General features: G+C 35.1%; 1 protein-coding gene across 2 annotated transcripts in view; it reads left to right on the top strand.

The window, feature by feature from the left end:
• Positions 1-7,083: 7,083 nt before the first annotated feature.
• LOC131691372 (F-actin-uncapping protein LRRC16A) overlaps positions 7,084-22,891 on the top strand; it is a 110,205-nt gene continuing 94,397 nt past the window's right edge. For both annotated transcript variants that reach the window (XM_058977704.1, XM_058977702.1), the window contains exon 1: positions 7,084-7,298. In XM_058977704.1, coding sequence (XP_058833687.1) covers positions 7,262-7,298 — 37 coding nt within the window. In that variant the 5' untranslated portion in view covers positions 7,084-7,261. The remainder of the gene's footprint in view (positions 7,299-22,891) is intronic.

The following is a 22,891-nucleotide window of genomic DNA, read 5'->3' as shown; positions in this document are numbered from 1 at the left end:
GTAACTGATTTTGAAATTTCGCAGCACTGGTTTGAGCGCGACATTCCATACTCCCTGTTATGTAGGATGCTAGACTCGTCGGTTAGTCGCTGTTCAGCGTCCAGGCGTGAAGGCATGTTAATCATCCATTAGCTATTTCTTTTATTTGGCACCCCTCAATGCATTACTCGAGCCGTGGATCTTTTAATATTATCGATCAAATCGAATTTTATTGTATATCCATCGGATCTTGTGTTACGCGATTTGTTACTTTGCGTAAAGATCTTATTTCTTGTTGAAGATCTATTTACTTCATTGCCTCTTGTTGCTTGTGGACCACTTAGCCCGCTTTCTCTCGGTTTATCGTTTTCGTTCATGATATCCTCGCTGTTAATGTTTTATGGGCTTTCACGATTACCTGGTTTGAGTTGTTTGTGGGGCCTACGGGTCATGATCGCTTATCCGCGTTCTTTATTACTTTATTATCGGTGGTGCTGGCAGTTGATTGGGAAGTAATAGGCGCATCACAATGATCGTTCACGTTGTGCGTAGGTTCTGTTGTTTTAGAATTCGTTAATGCCTGAGCTGCAACTCCGGAGGTTTGTGATTTAGTTGATGTTAATGAAGGGGTGTGTGATGGATATGCTTGCAGTTGATATTGCTTCGTTAGAGGTTTGTGTAAATGGTTTCTCGTAGTGTGTCTTCTCGTGTAACAACGTAGGGCACGCAGGGGTCTGTCCTTCATACGTGCACAACGTGATTTGAGATTTGGTCATGAATTTGCCTTTGAATTGAAAGTTCAGATATGAAGCAATAGGTTCCGTCACTCGCATTCTCACGAAACAAACACCGTAGGAAATAACTAGAAAATTTTCTCCAGGTTTCAAACTTAAAGGATTCCACCGTTACGTATTCCAACATGATGGTTGTAAAAAAATTAGTAGTACCGAGGTGTAGGTCGTGCACACGCATATCGCATTGTAAATATAAACGGTTATCTTGGTCCAAACATTATCATACTCAACGACGTTTTGCATGTTGTCTTCCATAGCGTAGCTTTCCGTTATGGCCAAAGTTTTAAACGTTATCCGTAACGAGTGTGGTGGGCTTGTATAACGACGACTTCCGTTAGTCTAAACTGCATTTGCAAATTTACTGTTGAGTTTAAAACAGCTTGAAATTAATTATCAATATCGCACCGATGAAAGTAACGATGCTTTATTGTTCACACTGGCTTGGGACGAATTTTATTATTCGATTGCTTTGCTTCTTTATAGTACTGGCACGGTACATAAAGACAGCAGACTTTTGGTAGAAATGTTCGTTTGATTCACTGCACTGTTAACAAGCAGAGCGACTGATTAGGTACTGGTATCGACCCTGTAGTAATTCCATGATCCCTAGCTCGAGAGAGCGCTCAATGACATTATTCCACGATCGTTGCTATTTTTCTTTTTATTTGTATTTGTATAAAAAAAGTCCAACTGACAATTTGTCTTAATGAACTATACTAAACTAAGGTAAACTAAACATAATTAAAATAGTGACAATACACGACGACGAAACTGCGAAGAGTTCATGACGAAGTCGAAAATTTCAGCAAACTCGTTGAAGCGACGACTCATTGCTAAAATTATACTATTGGTAGCGTAGTTAGTGCTGCGCATTTCAGAATGCAGCAGGGCTCGAGGGCGAAGAGAACGGGTAGGCGCGTAGAGGTTGATTTGCGCTAGTAGCTCCGGATCATCATATTCAGCCAGCAGAATCTTTGACACGAAGGTAGCTTGCGCTGCATGTCTCCTGCGTGTGAAAGTATTAAGTCCTAAAAGACGACAACGGTCCTCGTACGGTGGCAGGTTTAATGGATCGTTCCACGGCAATTCACGTAACGCATATCGTATGAATTTACGCTGGACTGCTTCGATCCTAAGGCTCCACGTAGCTTGATACGGGCACCAAACGACGTTTGCAAATTCCAACTGCGGGCGCACCAATGAGCAATAAAGAGCCTTGAAGCATAGAGGATCCCGAAATTCGTTGGATATTTTGAAAATAAATCCCAGCAAACGATTGGCTCTGTCGATGGTCGCTGAGACGTGATGAGTATACGTTAGCTTATCATCAAGAATGACTCCTAGATCCTTCACGTGGTCAACGCGTTGTAGTAGAGTTCCTGCGATGTTATAGTTGAAGGTAACCATATTTCTCGTTCGATAATAGCTGATGACAAAACATTTTGCAACGCTAAGGACCATCATGTTTCTTACACACCAGCTATAAAAGGTGTCAATAAGATGCTGTAGCTCACGGCAATCGGCTTCATTCCGTATAACAAGAAAAAATTTTAAGTCGTCGGCAAAAAACAGCTTTCCTCCACGGCTTAGAACGAAAACCGCATCGTTCACGAACAGTGAAAAAAGTAGTGGACCTAGCGTACTACCTTGAGGAACTCCGGAAGTGTTGAAAAAGGATTCTGAAATTATGGAATGGATTTCCAGTAAGACGAAAAAAGCCACTAGCAAGAGAACTCAAGTTGAAGCAAAAGCACCAAAATTCCGATGTGTCTTTTCAGAGGTACCAAAGATAATTCTTCGGGTCCCGGATTGAAAGACGATTTAACCCGAGAAGAAGCGCTGGTGTACTATATTCAATACTCTATATTCAATACTATACAAAACCAAATACCAATTCACAACCTAAGACGAAAACAACATCCATATCCTAACCGATAAATTTCTAATCTTTCCATCTCAAATCTTTCCCACGATTTCTCCCAAGTCAAGTCATTAAATCATAAACCCGAAACCTCACAGAATAGTCAACCTCTCCACTGAAACCAAATCCAAAACAATTAAGTGTGGCACTCATGCTTACAAACGATTACATAATAAATCCAGTACGAACCTCTGACTCATGTCAAGTCACAAACACTTGACTTCAAATTCCAAGCGTAAGCGTAAAACCCAAATAGAAATAAACCTGAGAAGATACCGTTAAAAATAACAGCTGCACTCGTAAACGCAACGTTTTTTTCCTGTTTTCCTTTCTCCGTTGTTTTTTTGTCAACCGTGCAACCAAGCCGATAAAATATTATTCTTTACGAACCATAGTCCATCAGACAGAAATGAACTTGAATGAATAATATGTAGTACTAGATTTAGGTAGGCTAGTTTTTAAGTAATGAAACGAGGGGAACGTCACTTCAGAATAATTGTTATATTCCGTTCGATTTTGCATGAATTTTCATTTTTCGGCAATTTTAGAAAATTTATACAATTTTCTACACGGTAAAAAATCGTCACTCTAATGAAAAGAGATTTGCAGTCGATTTCGCACTACTTGCCCAACCTTTCAATGCGATGTGTCAATCTATTGGAATAGATCATATCAAAGCACTACAAAATCAACAGCAAAACACTTCCATTTGAAATGAGCTGCACATTGCTTCTGATTAACCTTGCATTCAACTATATACACATTTCTTACGACATATCCCATTATAAATATATTAGCTGAGAATAAATAATTGCATAAATTAACCACAAGTACAATATATAATACTCACGTTCTACATTACTTTGGAAATGCAACTTATCAATGCTAAATCACTTCAATTGTTAGTGATGCATGATAAACTGATTCAAGTGTAAAATCATTTGAATTAAACGTGACAATTTTTTACCGTGTATCACATCGAGTATTGCTAAAATATTTGAAAAAAATTCAACAAATTTAACCAATCTCAATCCAATTTTGCTCGAATTCCGATCAATTTGATGTAACTGGCAACTCTGCATGCTCTATTTTCGAAACATTCAATAATTCTGGCAACAAAATTTATGTTTCTGTTTTGATTTGTTCCTGTAGTTATGCTGCTGGCAATGTTTTGTTTTGATTTTATCGAGCACTGAAACTGTCAAAACGTGAAATTCGAGCAATTCAATTTATTTTTTATGACACATTTCAAACTATCCTCGGCCATTCCAAACCATTATCAAGTAATAATGGAAATACGAATCCATTTTGATCTAACCAATACCAATTTTTATAAATCTAATCAGAATTTTAAATTATAAGTTTATTTCCATATTAAATTTGCAAAAGGGCGAAAAAGATTTGTAAACAAACTTTTATTTTGATGATTTCTCTTAATTTACTATAATTTCAAAGCAGAAAACAATTAAAATTACTTCTACGAAGGGTAAAAATTTACATTAACGCATATTTTTCATGAAATTCCACTCTGCAGCAGACTAATGAGCGAAACAAGTTTGTTTACAAAAAACAGTTTCGCCCTTTTGACGAATTAATATTGATTTGATCAACAAATCACAGCGTGTCGTTCCCCTCGTAATGAAAATTAAAGAATCCAGACAGTTAACGATGGTCAGTTAACGATGAACAGTCTATGATCATCGCGCATAAAATGAAAGTCTTTCGATCTTCGAATTGTGAAAAAACCCCACCGTATAAAAAACTCAAAGTATGAAGAATCCAAACTGGTACACATTGTTTCATCGATATTGACGAGGCACTCTTGAGAGATTAAAAAAGACATCGGAAGGTACAATTGAGAGATTCGACTGAATTAAGTTTTGTTTGTCGCATTTCGATTGAGGATGAGTATACGTTGCAGTTCTGATTGCAGTCGGTCGTAACTGCGATCTGGAGCATAGTGAAAAGCGAAGACTGAATAAATAGAAAAAATATTAGGCTTACAGGAGAAAACCAGGACAAATCAAGCATTTTCCTCGACTACCAAGGACATCAGGACAGTTAATGTAAAACCAGGACATGTCCTGGGAAACCAGGACGTATGGTCACCCTATGCAATCATGCACTTCAGAGATAGCGAGATATCAAGAGTGGAATTTCAGTGCTTAGTTCTCAGCCGCGTTGGGAATTTGAGTAAACGCTATTGAGTATGAACTTTTTTGTTTTTGTTTTTCGAATTTTTTGACTCAGCCCAACATATATAACCTCTTTAGGAAAATTCAGTTTTTCCTATACACAATGCATTGATTGAAGAAATAATGCTAGAGGCAGATCACTCTAGAAATGTATAACAAATTTGCATCAAATTAGGAAAAAATGCATTTAAATTCCATTTTTCATCAACTTTGCACTCCCTCGCACAAAAGTTTGTTTAACAATCGTCCTACGCTGATCCACTTTATTCGACGTTGTGTTGAATATAGGGCTAGTTTTTTGTAGGGTTTTGACGTCTTAAGCGGGCCTTACACGTTCAATATTTTTGTCAATACTAGACAGTATTGACAAAAGTATTGTAGGGTAACAGGGGTATTTTGGACCGCTTTAGGAAGTCATGAGAAAAAATCTGAAAAAACACGGTTTGGCTACGTAATCTGGATCATTTCATAGGCTAATATGTACAGCATTATGATTTTTTTTGGATATGTAGTGTTCTAAATAGTCAAATAAACCTTAATAATTGGGAAAAATGACAAATCGTGAAAGCGCATTTTTCTTATTTTGGACCCATCAACTTTATTTTGGACCGTAAACAAAGCATATTTTGGACCATCGATTTTCCTTTGTACCATTGCTGTAAACATATTTTGGACCGATATCGAAACAGATTTTGGACCATCTAAATGTTCACATATCTTACTTTGTATGATGAATTTGTACATGATTGACTAAGAAGTGCTTTTCTGGGAACAAAAAGAGAACTTTTTTTTAATGCAGAGTAGATATGCAAAGAGGTGTCAGAGTTAATTGGGAGCATGGCGATAATATGTTATCCTTTGGAAATAGCTAACATATTTTGGACATACCCAAAATAACAATTTTCATACATCTGATTGCTTTTTTCAACCTAAAATCGATTTCTTATGTATTTTATAAAGATAATAATGATGTTTGCATGATTGAAATGTATGCACTTTATAAATAATAACTCCTCGATGTTGGTGACAACAATGCCACCTCCTCCTGATTTTGGATCAGTTCAGCTGAAATGTGAAAACACGATTAAAAATTTTCAATTCAATGGTTCCTATTAAACCATCTGACTCAGAATACACCGGGAGTTACTTTCTAGCATAATAATTTCAGTGTTACGTTTGCAATATTTCAATTTGTTATGAGCTTTAAATGGAAAAATGTACAAATCATCGTCAAGTGGTCCAAAATACGGTACTGGTCCAAAATACCCTCGTTACCCTACGTGTAATCGAAAAAACTTGTATTGACGATGTGGATTTCAAATGGGATTGAAATATTGTAACAATATCGTCAATACGCGTATTGACAAAAATATTGAACGTGTAAGGGCCGCTTTACACGCAACGCAAAATACATTGCACGCAACGCAAAATACATTTTTAATTTCTATTTTGATGAAAGAAATGCATTTAATTTCGCTGATTTTTCAAAATGCATCACAAGTGATCAACCCCTTGGAGATATGTTATTAACGGAACATTAGCAATAATTCGTTTGTATTTCTATTTTATAGGCCATTTTCCGCTTTTCCATTAAATTGGTTTGACCTTTGAGATTTCTTGCAGTGATATTGTCCTATGCTAATTTGAGCGATTCTCTGAAGCGGACCCTACACGAGGCAGAAATATTGTCAATAATTATATTGACAAGACTGCTTCAATCCATCAATCCCATTTAAATTCTACAGAATCAATATTTTCAAAAATTACCTTACACCATCAATATATATGATTTATTGTCAATATTTCTGCTCGTGTAGGGTCCGCTTGAGTCCTGCCACTATCCCATGTAGTATCAATACATGCATGTATATTCTGGTTGCAGTTAAAAATCTAAATAGGGAACTTACGCCTTTCGATTTTTCTCCTATTTTCAGCATGCGGAACTAAATCGCAACTGGTGTAGATGATGCGCAAGTTGATTCTCTAATATGTACACAAGATGCGAAAAAAAAGCGCAAGCCAATTTTTCGATTTTCAACTGCAACCAGAATATCAACAAGAGAAAAAACGATTGTCGCTGGTTGTATTTTCCAGTTTTCAACTGCAATCAGAATATACCGGTGAAAGTTTTTTTTACCGTGTAACTATATCTCTGACTCGTTCGACCAAAACATCCAATCCTCTTTTTCATTTGACGTTAAAAAAAAGGAAAATGGCTTTCAGACATGAAAGTGGAAAACATTAGATCACTTAAAAAAATTTAAATTTTTTGCCCATTCCGTAAGAAAATGTGTTCAAATATGTGAAATCCATAAAATAATGAACATGCTGATATAATTCTTCCAATGGAATAAACATACAAATCTACAACGATGTCCACCAGGTCCCAATTGACGAAAGATTTGAACGGTGAGTGATTTCTCATAAGGTGGAATTTTGCCAAATACATCTAATCAAAACAACAGAGGTGATATTACACAGTCAAATTCGACGGTATGAATCATCGGATAAAGATGGCATGCTTCGTCTTGTTTGATCCAATCCTTTGTTTTCTAATTCAGTTTTTAAACAAGTTGCAGAACAGGAATACAAAAGTATTGATTATTGTAGTTTAAAAAATTTCACCAAATGGAACACCAAACCAAGTATCTTTTCCGTAAAATTTTACACCGGTGATAGTGTACTGTTGGAAAAGAAAATGCCATTAAATTCTTTCTATAAAAATAAATGCATAAATTGGCAATCATTGAGAAGCAGTTGCACATAATGGGTAACCTGGGGAGACGACCAAGCGTTAGATTCTATAACGCATTATTAAGTCCTTAAAGTTTCTATAAAAATTATGCTGATAGGTGCTTGGATTCCCTAAGTAATTTTAAAAATTTGGAATGATAAATATTTTATAGAAATTATCGGTAATTTAAGAATATTTGATCCTTTAATATATCGTGATAATTCTTCAAAAGTTTAACGGCATTCAATAAGCAAGGGACTGAAAGTTGTAAAGCATTTTTAATACTAAAAGCCATAGTACTTAAGGAAGAAAAGCGTGGAATAGGGTCATATAGGATTCATCCGACGACTTGACCTTTTATCTTCTACCATTTTTATCGAATGCGAATTAAATTGGTTTGACCTCAGCGGCATGCCCGGAAAAGCGTAAAGTCAGACCCTATGGTTGAATTATACTTTGGTTGTTTTCATGTAGCTTTCAAACGGTTTACAATATCGCCTTGTTGATATGAAAGGAAAGGTTACACTATTTTAAACATCTATTGTTCTTATGAAAAGATCGCAATAAAACAAAGCAATTGTTCTTGTTCAAAAAACCTAAAATATCACGAAAACTACACTGGTAAAAAAGTGCACATTTTTATTATGTGTGAAACTATCAGAGTTAAAAATAATCGAAGCTCTTTTTTGACGGCTGAAAATGAACCTGATGCGACTCGTGGTGAATAGAAAAAATATTCATTCAAATATCCATGTTATTCATTCAGTTGAATATCGTACAATATATTCATTTCACTAATTATCTAAGAAACTGTTTTCAAATGCCGGCAAATCATATGAAACAACAATCATCGTCGCTTACATTGCGCCAGAGCCTACTTTGATGCGTTTGATTCGTTGCCTGCACGGTCGCTTCGTGTAGTAATCGGAGACGAATGAAAATATGCATGGATGAATGGGTGGTTTGTTCGTTTGACGTTTTCAGCTGCGTCACTGAATATTGAAAATGAATGCGCCTGAATATGATCAATTTTCATTCAATGAATTTGAATATTTTTAACTCTGGAAACTATATAATAATTTACAATAGAGTTTCACACATAATTCTTATAGTTGTTCGTAAATAACATCCATGCTTTCACAGAATATAATATATACGTGGCCATCAATAATTGTTACATGCATGATACATGAAAGTTATGTGATGTGCGTTATGAGTGTTATGGATTCATACATACAATTTATATTTCGGAAATATGATATTTATTTGTGACAAAATGATATTTATTTCACATTCAAGTTGCGTTGTTTTCAATAAACAATTTTCTATTGAACAGATTTTAATTTTATTCGTTTAATTACATTCGTAGCGTGTGTCGATAAGAATCAGCTGTGAAGTATCCCAGAACAGAAAGCCACCATCCCATACATACACAATTTTAACGAGCCTGAAACCTACAGAACGGGATCAATACTATATTGGACAAATTCAGAAACAGGTGGACTTAACTTTTTCTGTTTTATCCACTTCTCGAGTCATCTTCGTTTCGCTGCACAGAAAAGCTCACTAAATAAAATAATAAAACTCATCATTTATCTGCTGCTTGCCCCATGTTGATGTTCTGACACACTCACGAATGGCACATAAATTATGTGTGAAACATTTTGTATTTTTCAACACATGATAAATATATTAGTACCCCTTAAAGTTCATGTCTCATCTTTTTAATTTCTTAAACGCATCTTAAATATGTGTAGAAACAAAAGAGATTATAACTACTAGAGGTCGCATGTCGCTGTTAACACTGATAATTTATTATCTCGCTCTTACATATGCTAGGCCCATTAGTTTGACACATATTGTCCCGGGAACACACATGTCAAAGTGGCCATTACAAATCTTTTTTAAAAATTATGTCACCCCCCCCCCCTTCAAAATCGTTGAAAAAAATCAGGGGGCAAATAATTTTTTTATAATAACCAAAATATTAAGAAATTGTCTCGTTTTATAGAACAATAGCTTCTATAGTTTTGCTTTTCGTCATAGAAAACTATTATGGGAGTTTGGGAAATTGCTATCCCATGATTATTTTTATTTTGACCATTCTCGGGTAGATTGACGTCCGAATGAAATCATCGATCCAGTCCAACATCAAATGAAACGTTTACTGTTCGTGGAAGGAAGACCCGCCTGTGAATTATCAAACAAATATCTCATGGAAAGGCTAATACAGACCGACTTCTCAATTGATTGAAACGCAACATCCGATAGAGACAGAATCGATTATTGCATTCAAAAATAATTTCAATAAGGAAACAATCTGAATTCAAATCAGACTCCTGGCGATTTATATGCGGTTCAATATTCAATATGCATGAGGTTTACCGAAAGGCTTTTGACATTTAAAGATTTCATATGTGATCGTAATGTTCATACCGTATTTCCGCAACCAAATGTGCAATTCATATAAACTTGACCAGACCAAAATCTGCTACTAAACCTTCCATTAAAGACTAAGCTTGTGAAAATCGAATAAGCCGTTTTCCAAAAAGCCGAAGAGACCTTAATTCTAAAATATTCCAAAAACCAGGAACAAGCGAAATTGTCGAGATGGTCGCTGGAATCAAAAGGACTTTGTCTGGCCATCAGCGATCAAGAAGGCTCTAGCAAAGCTAAATATTAGACCTCTCCACATTTTGAAAAAGTTTTGAAATATACATGGGTCAGCTCAAATGTTTGTTTTAGGTGTGAATTTAAGAACTTTCGCCAAAAATGGCTTCATTTGGACATGATTTAAAGGTGTCTCCAATCAAAAATCGTATTTTCGCTATGTTTCCATAGGAAGATCACTTACACTCTGATTTAATAGGCCCTACATGCCCACATATCATCAAAGGTTGTTCCTTAGACATATCTTAACATGTTTTAACAGGTAACATAGCTCTGATCGCAATAGAAAATTTGTTAACTGGATTTTCATATAGAAAAGTATATCAAAACCAAGGAAAATTAGTAGAATTTTTTCTTGGTTTTTGTATTCTTTTCTATATAAAAATCTAGTTGTTGTTGTCATTTGCCATACTGATAAATTGGAACCAAATTTATAATTTTAAACAATAAGTGATAATTTGATTCCATCTTTGGAATTACCGTATCGATGACAAAATGTTGGATTAAATTGATACACTGTATCAATTTGCCACAAATTCGTGTGTACCAATTTGGCCCAGGGTACGCACTTAATGTTTATTTCTTGAAGTAGATGTAGTTGTAGTTGTAGATAGTATACCATCTCCAGTGATTCAACCGATTCTAATTGGAAATGATTGTGTTATTAGCGCAGGAATACTACAAGTTAAGCTCAGCCGGAATGTTGGCTGGTTCTAATTCGCATTCCGGCTTCAGTGACACATTTTAGTTAGAATCGGTTTTGTCAATGGAGCCGGAATATGGACTAAAACCAGCCAGAATTCCGGCTCATTTCCAAATGAACTTTACTAAGTGTACGCAAGATCCGTATACTGATTACTGGAAGTCAGTTGGCCGATTGCAGCGCCGGCTAGCGGCTAGTTGTTGCTTGCTGATGTTCGGAGAAACTATTCTTGGCTCAGCGCAGTTTACAGCTGTCACGAAATAGATGACAATACTCCTTTTGTTCACGAGCACTAGATGTGTTTGGTGATTATTGGTTTGGCACTCCCCCTCAACGTGAATTTTGATAATTATCTTTTAATCACAAAGCTCGGATCTACATTGGGAAAGTGCCATTTGAGCCAACCACTACCGATTCCTGATTCTAGTTCTAAGTTAGACGAGATGTGATGACTATATCAACGTACTCCGTGTATCAACCTTGGAAAACAACGCAGTTTACTTCAGCAAGTTAATATCATTATTGAAGCCACGCATAAAATGCTACCACTTCATTATTTTTGTTTTACTGCATACTATTCTGCCCAAGTTGTACAGTAATGTTTCCATTTCGAGTGGGTACAGTCCAGCGTACCAAGTATTTCTGAATAACCCCACTATTCTGCGATTCAAAATCGCCTTTGAACATTCTTAAAACGCAGATATATTTATTCAACTATACTCTCTGCAATATTACCACAGATGACGGACATTTGGGCTAAAAATTTATGTAAAAATCTGTCTAAGCATCTATTATCTGGGGTATAGCAGGATTCTCACATAGATTAAGGCGCAAATTTTCTCCCATCCGAATATATTTGACTGTAGCGTCCGAAGGACGTATGTCAGATGGCTTTCGCATAATTCAGTAAAACCCAGCTTTCTCTGGCTTTTCAATATAGTATTATCTCCTCTTCAAAGGCTTCGAAATACAAAAAACGAAAGTCTTCGAAACCGATCTGGTTATATATATATATATATATATATATATATATATATATATATATATATATATATATATATATATATATATATATATATATATATATATATATATATATATATATATATATATATATATATATATATATATATATATATATATATATATATATATATATATATATATATATATATATATATATATATATATATATATATATATATATATATATATATATATATATATATATATATATATATATATATATATATACATATATATATATATATATATATATATATATATATATATATATATATATATATATATATATATATATATATATATATATATATATATATATATATATATATATATATATATATATAACCAGATCAGTTTCGAAGACTTTCGTTTTTTGTATTTCGAAGCCTTTGAAGAGGAGATAATGCTATATTGAAAAGCCAGAGAAAGCTGGGTTTTACTGAATTATGCGAAAGCCATCTGACATACGTCCTTCGGACGCTACAGTCAAATATATTCGGATGGGAGAAAATTTGCGCCTTAATCTATGTGAGAATCCTGCTATACCCCAGATAATAGATGCTTAGACAGATTTTCACATAAATTTTTAGCCCAAATGTCCGTCATCTGTGGTAATATTGCAGAGAGTATAGCTGAATAAATATATCTGCGTTTTAAGAATGTTCAAAGGCGATTTTGAATCGCAGAATAGTGGGGTTATTCAGAAATACTTGGTACGCTGGACTGTACCCACTCGAAATGGAAACATTACTGTACAACTTGGGCAGAATAGTATGCAGTAAAACAAAAATAATGAAGTGGTAGCATTTTATGCGTGGCTTCAATAATGATATTAACTTGCTGAAGTAAACTGCGTTGTTTTCCGAGGTTGATACACGGAATACGTTGATATAGTCATCACATCTCGTCTAACTTAGAACTAGAATCAGGAATCGGTAGTGGTTGGCTCAAATGGCACTTTCCCAATGTAGATCCGAGCTTTGTGATTAAAAGATAATTATCAAAATTCACGTTGAGGGGGAGTGCCAAACCAATACACAAACACATCTAGTGCTCGTGAACAAAAGGAGTGTTGTCATCTATTTCGTGACAGCTATAAACTGCGCTGAGCCAAGAATAGTTTCTCCGAACATCAGCAAGCAACAACTAGCCGCTAGCCGGCGCTGCAATCGGCCAACTGACTTCCAGTAATCAGTATACGGATCTTGCGTACACTTAGTAAAGTTCATTTGGAAATGAGCCGGAATTCTGGCTGATTTTAGTCCATATTCCGGCTCCATTGATAAAACCGATTCTAACTAAAATGTGTCACTGAAGCCGGAATGCGAATTAGAACCAGCCAACATTCCGGCTGAGCTTAACTTGTAGTATTCCTGCGCTAATAACACAATCATTTCCAATTAGAATCGGTTGAATCACTGGAGATGGAATACTATCTACAACTACAACTACATCTACTTCAAGAAATAAACATTAAGTGCGTACCCTGGGCCAAATTGGTACACACGAATTTGTGGCAAATTGATACAGTGTATCAATTTAATCCAACATTTTGTCATCGATACGGTAATTCCAAAGATGGAATCAAATTATCACTTATTGTTTAAAATTATAAATTTGGTTCCAATTTATCAGTATGGCAAATGACAACACGGAATCTTGCATTCAAACAATGGTCCGGCGGGGTAGTGCAAAATTCCTAACCAGAGTTTAATATGGTGAACACTTTTTACTCAAACAATTTGAAATTCTATTAGAGCTTCGCCTGTTAAATGCTTTACTTGCGCTACCTACTGTCGCTTCAGCTCATCGCTTTTTACGATGCGGTTGAATATGGTCGATGTACTTCTCAAATCAGTCTGTTTGTCTGTGCTTAGACCGAGCCAAATGATCCTCCGGCGTTTACCATGACCTGACTCAGGTCATAATCATAGGTAGATTAAACAGTCGAACGTTCGAACATTTTTGAACGTGACGTTTACTGCTTACCAAATTCTCGAAGTAAGTCAAAAACTATTGAACGAATTAACAAAAGTAATTATCCTTGAATCATAGAATATTTCTACATTGTTCGACGTGGAATTCTTCTAGCAAATTTGTAATAAAATCTCTTGCAACAATCAATTTTATTGTCTAACAATAAATTATACAGTTAATTAACATTTCGTGTTACTGTTTCTATGAGCAATATAAGAAATGTTTGAATCTAGGGGCACATCACTCTAAGAATGTTTAACAAATTTGCATCAAATTGAAAAAAATGCGTTTAATTTTCATTTTTGCATCAGCTTTCTACTGCCTCGCAGAAAAGTTTGTTTAACAAACGTCCTACGCTGATCCACTTTGTTCGACGTTTTGTTAAATCGAAGACTCCATATCAAGAAGACTGGCAACTCTGTCCAGAATCCGGGGACAGTAACAGCAACGCCACTTGCGGGTAAAGGTGGTACTTTCCATAGTGATGCACACACACATATACATTTTTACATAAAGCTTCCTCCCTTCTTCCAATAGAGGCGCTGTAACCTCTGTCGCTTCTCGTTTGTATGGGGGAAGGAAAGAGATATCAGTCTTCTTGATATGGAGTCTTCGGTTAAATGTAGGGCTAGTTTTTCTGTAGGATTTTGACGTCTTACACGCAACGCAAACAACATTGCACGCAACGCAAAAACATTGGACGCAACGCAAAATACATTATGAATTTCTATTTTGATGGAAATAAATGCATTTAATTTCGCTGATTTTTAAAAATGCATCACAAGTGATCTGCCCCTAGGTTTGAATGCATTAAAAATATCAATTTTTATAATGTTAAGTACGACCGTCCAACCCCGTCTAACCCCGCCATCTCCTTTTTCACAAAATAAGTGAATTTTGAAATTTTATGGAGAAAGGTTAAAATTTATTGATTTTGTATTGTAATGTCATATTAGACTGTAGTATAAATTATTGTTAAACTACTGTTTTTGTACAGTGAAAACAATGGCTTTTAGTCAACACTTTATTAGGGTAGTGCATTTACTTTCATACATTTCACTATACACCACAACACCATATTATCCCCCGAAAATATGATGAACCACCGCCTGAAACTAGAGGGCCGAGTGTCATACACCATTCAATTCAGTTCATCGAGATCGGCAAATGTCTGTGTGTGTGTATGTGTGTGTGTATATGTTAAACTCACACAATTTTCTCAGAGATGGCTTAACCGATTTTCGCAAACTTAGTTTCATCTGAAAGGTAACGCTCCCATAAGCTGCTATTGATTTTTTAGTTGATCCGACCTCCGGTTCCGGAGTTACGGGTTGAAGAGTGCGGTCACACAGCAAATTCCAATATAAACTGGTACCACCATGATGTTCAAATGATGTAAAACATATTAAAATTTATGTAACATTACTCTAGTTTGCGGGTCTGACCACATTGGCCACCTATGACGGTTCATGACGCCCCCGGGGAACCCGCCAAGTTCCTAAGCTAATATCACACCCATTCCCCAACGAATTCTCTACCGATTTTTACAAACTTGATTTCAAATGAAAGATACAGTAATACCATTGACTGCTGCTGAATTTCATTCGGTTCTGACTCTTGCTTCCGGAGTTCCAGTGTATCCTTACTAACACGTAAGGATACACTGGAATTTTCCATATAAATCGGTACAATCGTAATACCTCAGAGGCTAAAAACTATTGAAATGGTCACCAAATTACTTCTAATCGCAGATCTAGATCACTGATTGCCAATCAAACATTCTTTGAATATATTGTCCACTATCGACGATTCCGGAATTCCGGGCATATTCCACAATTAAAGTCACATCGGTTTTTCGGTGATGACTGAACCGATTTTCTCAAACCAAGTCTCAAATGGAAGGTAAAATATGCAGTTGAGTATTGCGTCGCCGTGATAAACGCCATTTTGGGGTAAACTGAGTTAAATATGCCATATTGTTGGTCTAAAAAATCTCTACAAAATAGCGTTTTCGGAATTTTAACATCCTACTTGGTTACTGAGATATAGCGAGAAACGTGCTGAGAAATTCTGTGATATTTGCTTAAAATGACTGTGTCTGGGCATTGGCACAAGTTATCTTGATGGATTAGATGTTTTTTATGTAAAAATGTCTGAGAAACACAATGGCAAAATCATTTTCAAAATAAAAATACACGAAATGTGAGAAAAAGCAATTTTAGTTTTAAACTGGAAATATAGCATATTTGGCAACACTGTATCCAAAAGTTATTATTTTTTATAGTTTTCTTGACTCATTTCCTTTAAAATGCATCTCACCGATTGTTTATATACCAAATAAAGCCAAAGATATAAAGAAAAGTTAATAATTGATGATTTTTTTCTATGGAAAATTTTCCAAGCACGATTATGACACGCTATACAAATTTTGTCATCAATACACACCTATGGCACGTATGAGTGCGACTTTTGTTTACATGTTTAGCAAAAACTCGTAATATAGTCAACCGATCTTCATATTATTTGAGAGATTAATACAGAATAGACAGAAGCATCAATTGTATTCTCTGAATTGTTTCTACTATTTACCAATTGCAAGATATTCAATCTCAAACTTTACAAATCGTTTTTCTCGAAATGTGCAAAATGACGCTTGTCATAAGATAGCACAACAGCGACGAACTGTTGAATTTGTAGATCTAGGTCTCTTTGGCCACACTGGCCACCATCGACGGATCCGGAAGCATCCAAATTCAGAATAACGGATATATTGGTTTCTCGAAATTGGCTAGACCGATTTGATCAACTTAGTCTCAAATGAAAGGTGTTGCGTCCCCGGAAACTGATATTAAATTCCATCTCCATCCGACTTTCGGCTCCGGAGGTACAAGTTGTGGAGTGCGATCACATAGAAAACTCCGATTCAAACCGATACCGCGATGAATGCAAAAAGGTGCTCTTATATATACTTACCAAGTGTAATAAGAATAAAAGTCATTTCCATAATGTTATATTGTACGAACCAGCTATTAAATCATAGTTTGGAGAAATGTGAAATGTGTGCACCTCTAGGTGGATTAAAACAGGTTTTTATAATATAAGTTATTCGCGTTTCCCCATCATAAACTGCCAAACTGAAAAAATTATTGTATTAAAGACATACAAAAACCTTTTAGTGAACAACTTTTATTTTTTTTCTTTTTAAACCAAATTGCTCTTATGAAAAAAATGCAGCACACGGTAAAAAACCGAACCTAATTTTAGTATGGAAAAGCACATAAATTCCTCATTCATAAATTTTATATGAGTCATGTAAAAATTATATATGTATAATTAGATGTATGAAGCAAAACATGATTCATATGTGCTTCAAATATACAATATTTTAACAAGCCTCATAAAATTTATATACACGCTCTTTGAAAAACATCATCAATGCGTGGCAACACATGCATTCTATATGCTCGCAGACACATAACTATCATGTGTGACACATAATTTTAATGTGCTTCAATGATACTTATAATGTTTCTACAAAAGAGATTATAACTACTAGAGGAAGCAAAGCGCTACTGTCTCCATGTATTCACGAACTGAAACATGGGGTCTCACTCTAGCGTACTGTATCCCATTAGGCCATTACAAATCTTTTTTAAAAATTATGTCCCAGCACAATTTTTTTTTCTGAAGGGGGGGGGGGGGAGGTGTAAACAAAAAATAAATATTTATTTTTATTAAAACAAAAAAAAATTCTTTTTAGATTTTCTTTCGATTGTTCTCGTGAATGTTTCCGCAAGGTAATTTCTTATGGCGGGGTTGAGCTATTTGTTTTACTTGAGTAATTCAAGCTAAATTTTACTGAATCAATCAAAAGTTCATATAAGAAAGGGATGCTAAATTTTTTTGTTTTAAATAATTTTCCGAACAGTTCAATTTCTAATAGCGGTTTAATCTGTTTCTAAATTCCCAATAAAAGCTTGAATGTTCTCTAAGAACTTAATGTGAACATTAAAGAGTAGGTACTTTTAGGTATTGACTTTTGGTTGCTTGAATAGTTTTCGTTCCGTCGTTCTCCTCTTCAAAGGCTTCGAAATACAAAAAACGAAAGTCTTCGAAACCGATCTGGTTATATATATATATATATATATATATATATATATATATATATATATATATATATATATATATATATATATATATATATATATATATATATATATATATATATATATATATATATATATATATATATATATATATATATATATATATATATATATATATATATATATATATATATATATATATATATATATATATATATATATATATATATATATATATATATATATATATATATATATATATATATATATATATATATATATATATATATATATATATATATATATATATAACCAGATCAGTTTCGAAGACTTTCGTTTTTTGTATTTCGAAGCCTTTGAAGAGGAGATAATGCTATATTGAAAAGCCAGAGAAAGCTGGGTTTTACTGAATTATGCGAAAGCCATCTGACATACGTCCTTCGGACGCTACAGTCAAATATATTCGGATGGGAGAAAATTTGCGCCTTAATCTATGTGAGAATCCTGCTATACCCCAGATAATAGATGCTTAGACAGATTTTCACATAAATTTTTAGCCCAAATGTCCGTCATCTGTGGTAATATTGCAGAGAGTATAGCTGAATAAATATATCTGCGTTTTAAGAATGTTCAAAGGCGATTTTGAATCGCAGAATAGTGGGGTTATTCAGAAATACTTGGTACGCTGGACTGTACCCACTCGAAATGGAAACATTACTGTACAACTTGGGCAGAATAGTATGCAGTAAAACAAAAATAATGAAGTGGTAGCATTTTATGCGTGGCTTCAATAATGATATTAACTTGCTGAAGTAAACTGCGTTGTTTTCCGAGGTTGATACACGGAATACGTTGATATAGTCATCACATCTCGTCTAACTTAGAACTAGAATCAGGAATCGGTAGTGGTTGGCTCAAATGGCACTTTCCCAATGTAGATCCGAGCTTTGTGATTAAAAGATAATTATCAAAATTCACGTTGAGGGGGAGTGCCAAACCAATACACAAACACATCTAGTGCTCGTCAACAAAAGGAGTGTTGTCATCTATTTCGTGACAGCTATAAACTGCGCTGAGCCAAGAATAGTTTCTCCGAACATCAGCAAGCAACAACTAGCCGCTAGCCGGCGCTGCAATCGGCCAACTGACTTCCAGTAATCAGTATACGGATCTTGCGTACACTTAGTAAAGTTCATTTGGAAATGAGCCGGAATTCTGGCTGATTTTAGTCCATATTCCGGCTCCATTGATAAAACCGATTCTAACTAAAATGTGTCACTGAAGCCGGAATGCGAATTAGAACCAGCCAACATTCCGGCTGAGCTTAACTTGTAGTATTCCTGCGCTAATAACACAATCATTTCCAATTAGAATCGGTTGAATCACTGGAGATGGAATACTATCTACAACTACAACTACATCTACTTCAAGAAATAAACATTAAGTGCGTACCCTGGGCCAAATTGGTACACACGAATTTGTGGCAAATTGATACAGTGTATCAATTTAATCCAACATTTTGTCATCGATACGGTAATTCCAAAGATGGAATCAAATTATCACTTATTGTTTAAAATTATAAATTTGGTTCCAATTTATCAGTATGGCAAATGACAACACGGAATCTTGCATTCAAACAATGGTCCGGCGGGGTAGTGCAAAATTCCTAACCAGAGTTTAATATGGTGAACACTTTTTACTCAAACAATTTGAAATTCTATTAGAGCTTCGCCTGTTAAATGCTTTACTTGCGCTACCTACTGTCGCTTCAGCTCATCGCTTTTTACGATGCGGTTGAATATGGTCGATGTACTTCTCAAATCAGTCTGTTTGTCTGTGCTTAGACCGAGCCAAATGATCCTCCGGCGTTTACCATGACCTGACTCAGGTCATAATCATAGGTAGATTAAACAGTCGAACGTTCGAACATTTTTGAACGTGACGTTTACTGCTTACCAAATTCTCGAAGTAAGTCAAAAACTATTGAACGAATTAACAAAAGTAATTATCCTTGAATCATAGAATATTTCTACATTGTTCGACGTGGAATTCTTCTAGCAAATTTGTAATAAAATCTCTTGCAACAATCAATTTTATTGTCTAACAATAAATTATACAGTTAATTAACATTTCGTGTTACTGTTTCTATGAGCAATATAAGAAATGTTTGAATCTAGGGGCACATCACTCTAAGAATGTTTAACAAATTTGCATCAAATTGAAAAAAATGCGTTTAATTTTCATTTTTGCATCAGCTTTCTACTGCCTCGCAGAAAAGTTTGTTTAACAAACGTCCTACGCTGATCCACTTTGTTCGACGTTTTGTTAAATCGAAGACTCCATATCAAGAAGACTGGCAACTCTGTCCAGAATCCGGGGACAGTAACAGCAACGCCACTTGCGGGTAAAGGTGGTACTTTCCATAGTGATGCACACACACATATACATTTTTACATAAAGCTTCCTCCCTTCTTCCAATAGAGGCGCTGTAACCTCTGTCGCTTCTCGTTTGTATGGGGGAAGGAAAGAGATATCAGTCTTCTTGATATGGAGTCTTCGGTTAAATGTAGGGCTAGTTTTTCTGTAGGATTTTGACGTCTTACACGCAACGCAAACAACATTGCACGCAACGCAAAAACATTGGACGCAACGCAAAATACATTATGAATTTCTATTTTGATGGAAATAAATGCATTTAATTTCGCTGATTTTTAAAAATGCATCACAAGTGATCTGCCCCTAGGTTTGAATGCATTAAAAATATCAATTTTTATAATGTTAAGTACGACCGTCCAACCCCGTCTAACCCCGCCATCTCCTTTTTCACAAAATAAGTGAATTTTGAAATTTTATGGAGAAAGGTTAAAATTTATTGATTTTGTATTGTAATGTCATATTAGACTGTAGTATAAATTATTGTTAAACTACTGTTTTTGTACAGTGAAAACAATGGCTTTTAGTCAACACTTGATTGGGGTAGTGCATTTACTTTCATACATTTCACTATACACCACAACACCATATTATCCCCCGAAAATATGATGAACCACCGCCTGAAACTAGAGGGCCGAGTGTCATACACCATTCAATTCAGTTCATCGAGATCGGCAAATGTCTGTGTGTGTATGTGTGTGTGTATATGTGTGTGTGTCATTTAAACTCACACAATTTTCTCAGAGATGGCTTAACCGATTTTCGCAAACTTAGTTTCATCTGAAAGGTAACGCTCCCATAAGCTGCTATTGATTTTTTAGTTGATCCGACCTCCGGTTCCGGAGTTACGGGTTGAAGAGTGCGGTCACACAGCAAATTCCAATATAAACTGGTACCACCATGATGTTCAAATGATGTAAAACATATTAAAATTTATGTAACATTACTCTAGTTTGCGGGTCTGACCACATTGGCCACCTATGACGGTTCATGACGCCCCCGGGGAACCCGCCAAGTTCCTAAGCTAATATCACACCCATTCCCCAACGAATTCTCTACCGATTTTTACAAACTTGATTTCAAATGAAAGATACAGTAATACCATTGACTGCTGCTGAATTTCATTCGGTTCTGACTCTTGCTTCCGGAGTTCCAGTGTATCCTTACTAACACGTAAGGATACACTGGAATTTTCCATATAAATCGGTACAATCGTAATACCTCAGAGGCTAAAAACTATTGAAATGGTCACCAAATTACTTCTAATCGCAGATCTAGATCACTGATTGCCAATCAAACATTCTTTGAATATATTGTCCACTATCGACGATTCCGGAATTCCGGGCATATTTCACAATTAAAGTCACATCGGTTTTTCGGTGATGACTGAACCGATTTTCTCAAACCAAGTCTCAAATGGAAGGTAAAATATGCAGTTGAGTATTGCGTCGCCGTGATAAACGCCATTTTGGGGTAAACTGAGTTAAATATGCCATATTGTTGGTCTAAAAAATCTCTACAAAATAGCGTTTTCGGAATTTTAACATCCTACTTGGTTACTGAGATGTAGCGAGAAACGTGCTGAGAAATTCTGTGATATTTGCTTAAAATGACTGTGTCTGGGCATTGGCACAAGTTATCTTGATGGATTAGATGTTTTTTATGTAAAAATGTCTGAGAAACACAATGGCAAAATCATTTTCAAAATAAAAATACACGAAATGTGAGAAAAAGCAATTTTAGTTTTAAACTGGAAATATAGCATATTTGGCAACACTGTATCCAAAAGTTATTATTTTTTATAGTTTTCTTGACTCATTTCCTTTAAAATGCATCTCACCGATTGTTTATATACCAAATAAAGCCAAAGATATAAAGAAAAGTTAATAATTGATGATTTTTTTCTATGGAAAATTTTCCAAGCACGATTATGACACGCTATACAAATTTTGTCATCAATACACACCTATGGCACGTATGAGTGCGACTTTTGTTTACATGTTTAGCAAAAACTCGTAATATAGTCAACCGATCTTCATATTATTTGAGAGATTAATACAGAATAGACAGAAGCATCAATTGTATTCTCTGAATTGTTTCTACTATTTACCAATTGCAAGATATTCAATCTCAAACTTTACAAATCGTTTTTCTCGAAATGTGCAAAATGACGCTTGTCATAAGATAGCACAACAGCGACGAACTGTTGAATTTGTAGATCTAGGTCTCTTTGGCCACACTGGCCACCATCGACGGATCCGGAAGCATCCAAATTCAGAATAACGGATATATTGGTTTCTCGAAATTGGCTAGACCGATTTGATCAACTTAGTCTCAAATGAAAGGTGTTGCG

Source organism: Topomyia yanbarensis, chromosome 3 (assembly GCF_030247195.1).
Source record: "Topomyia yanbarensis strain Yona2022 chromosome 3, ASM3024719v1, whole genome shotgun sequence".
NCBI lineage: Eukaryota > Metazoa > Arthropoda > Insecta > Diptera > Culicidae > Topomyia > Topomyia yanbarensis.
Note: the sequence above shows the minus strand (reverse complement) of the source record. Positions and strands in the feature narration are given on the sequence as shown.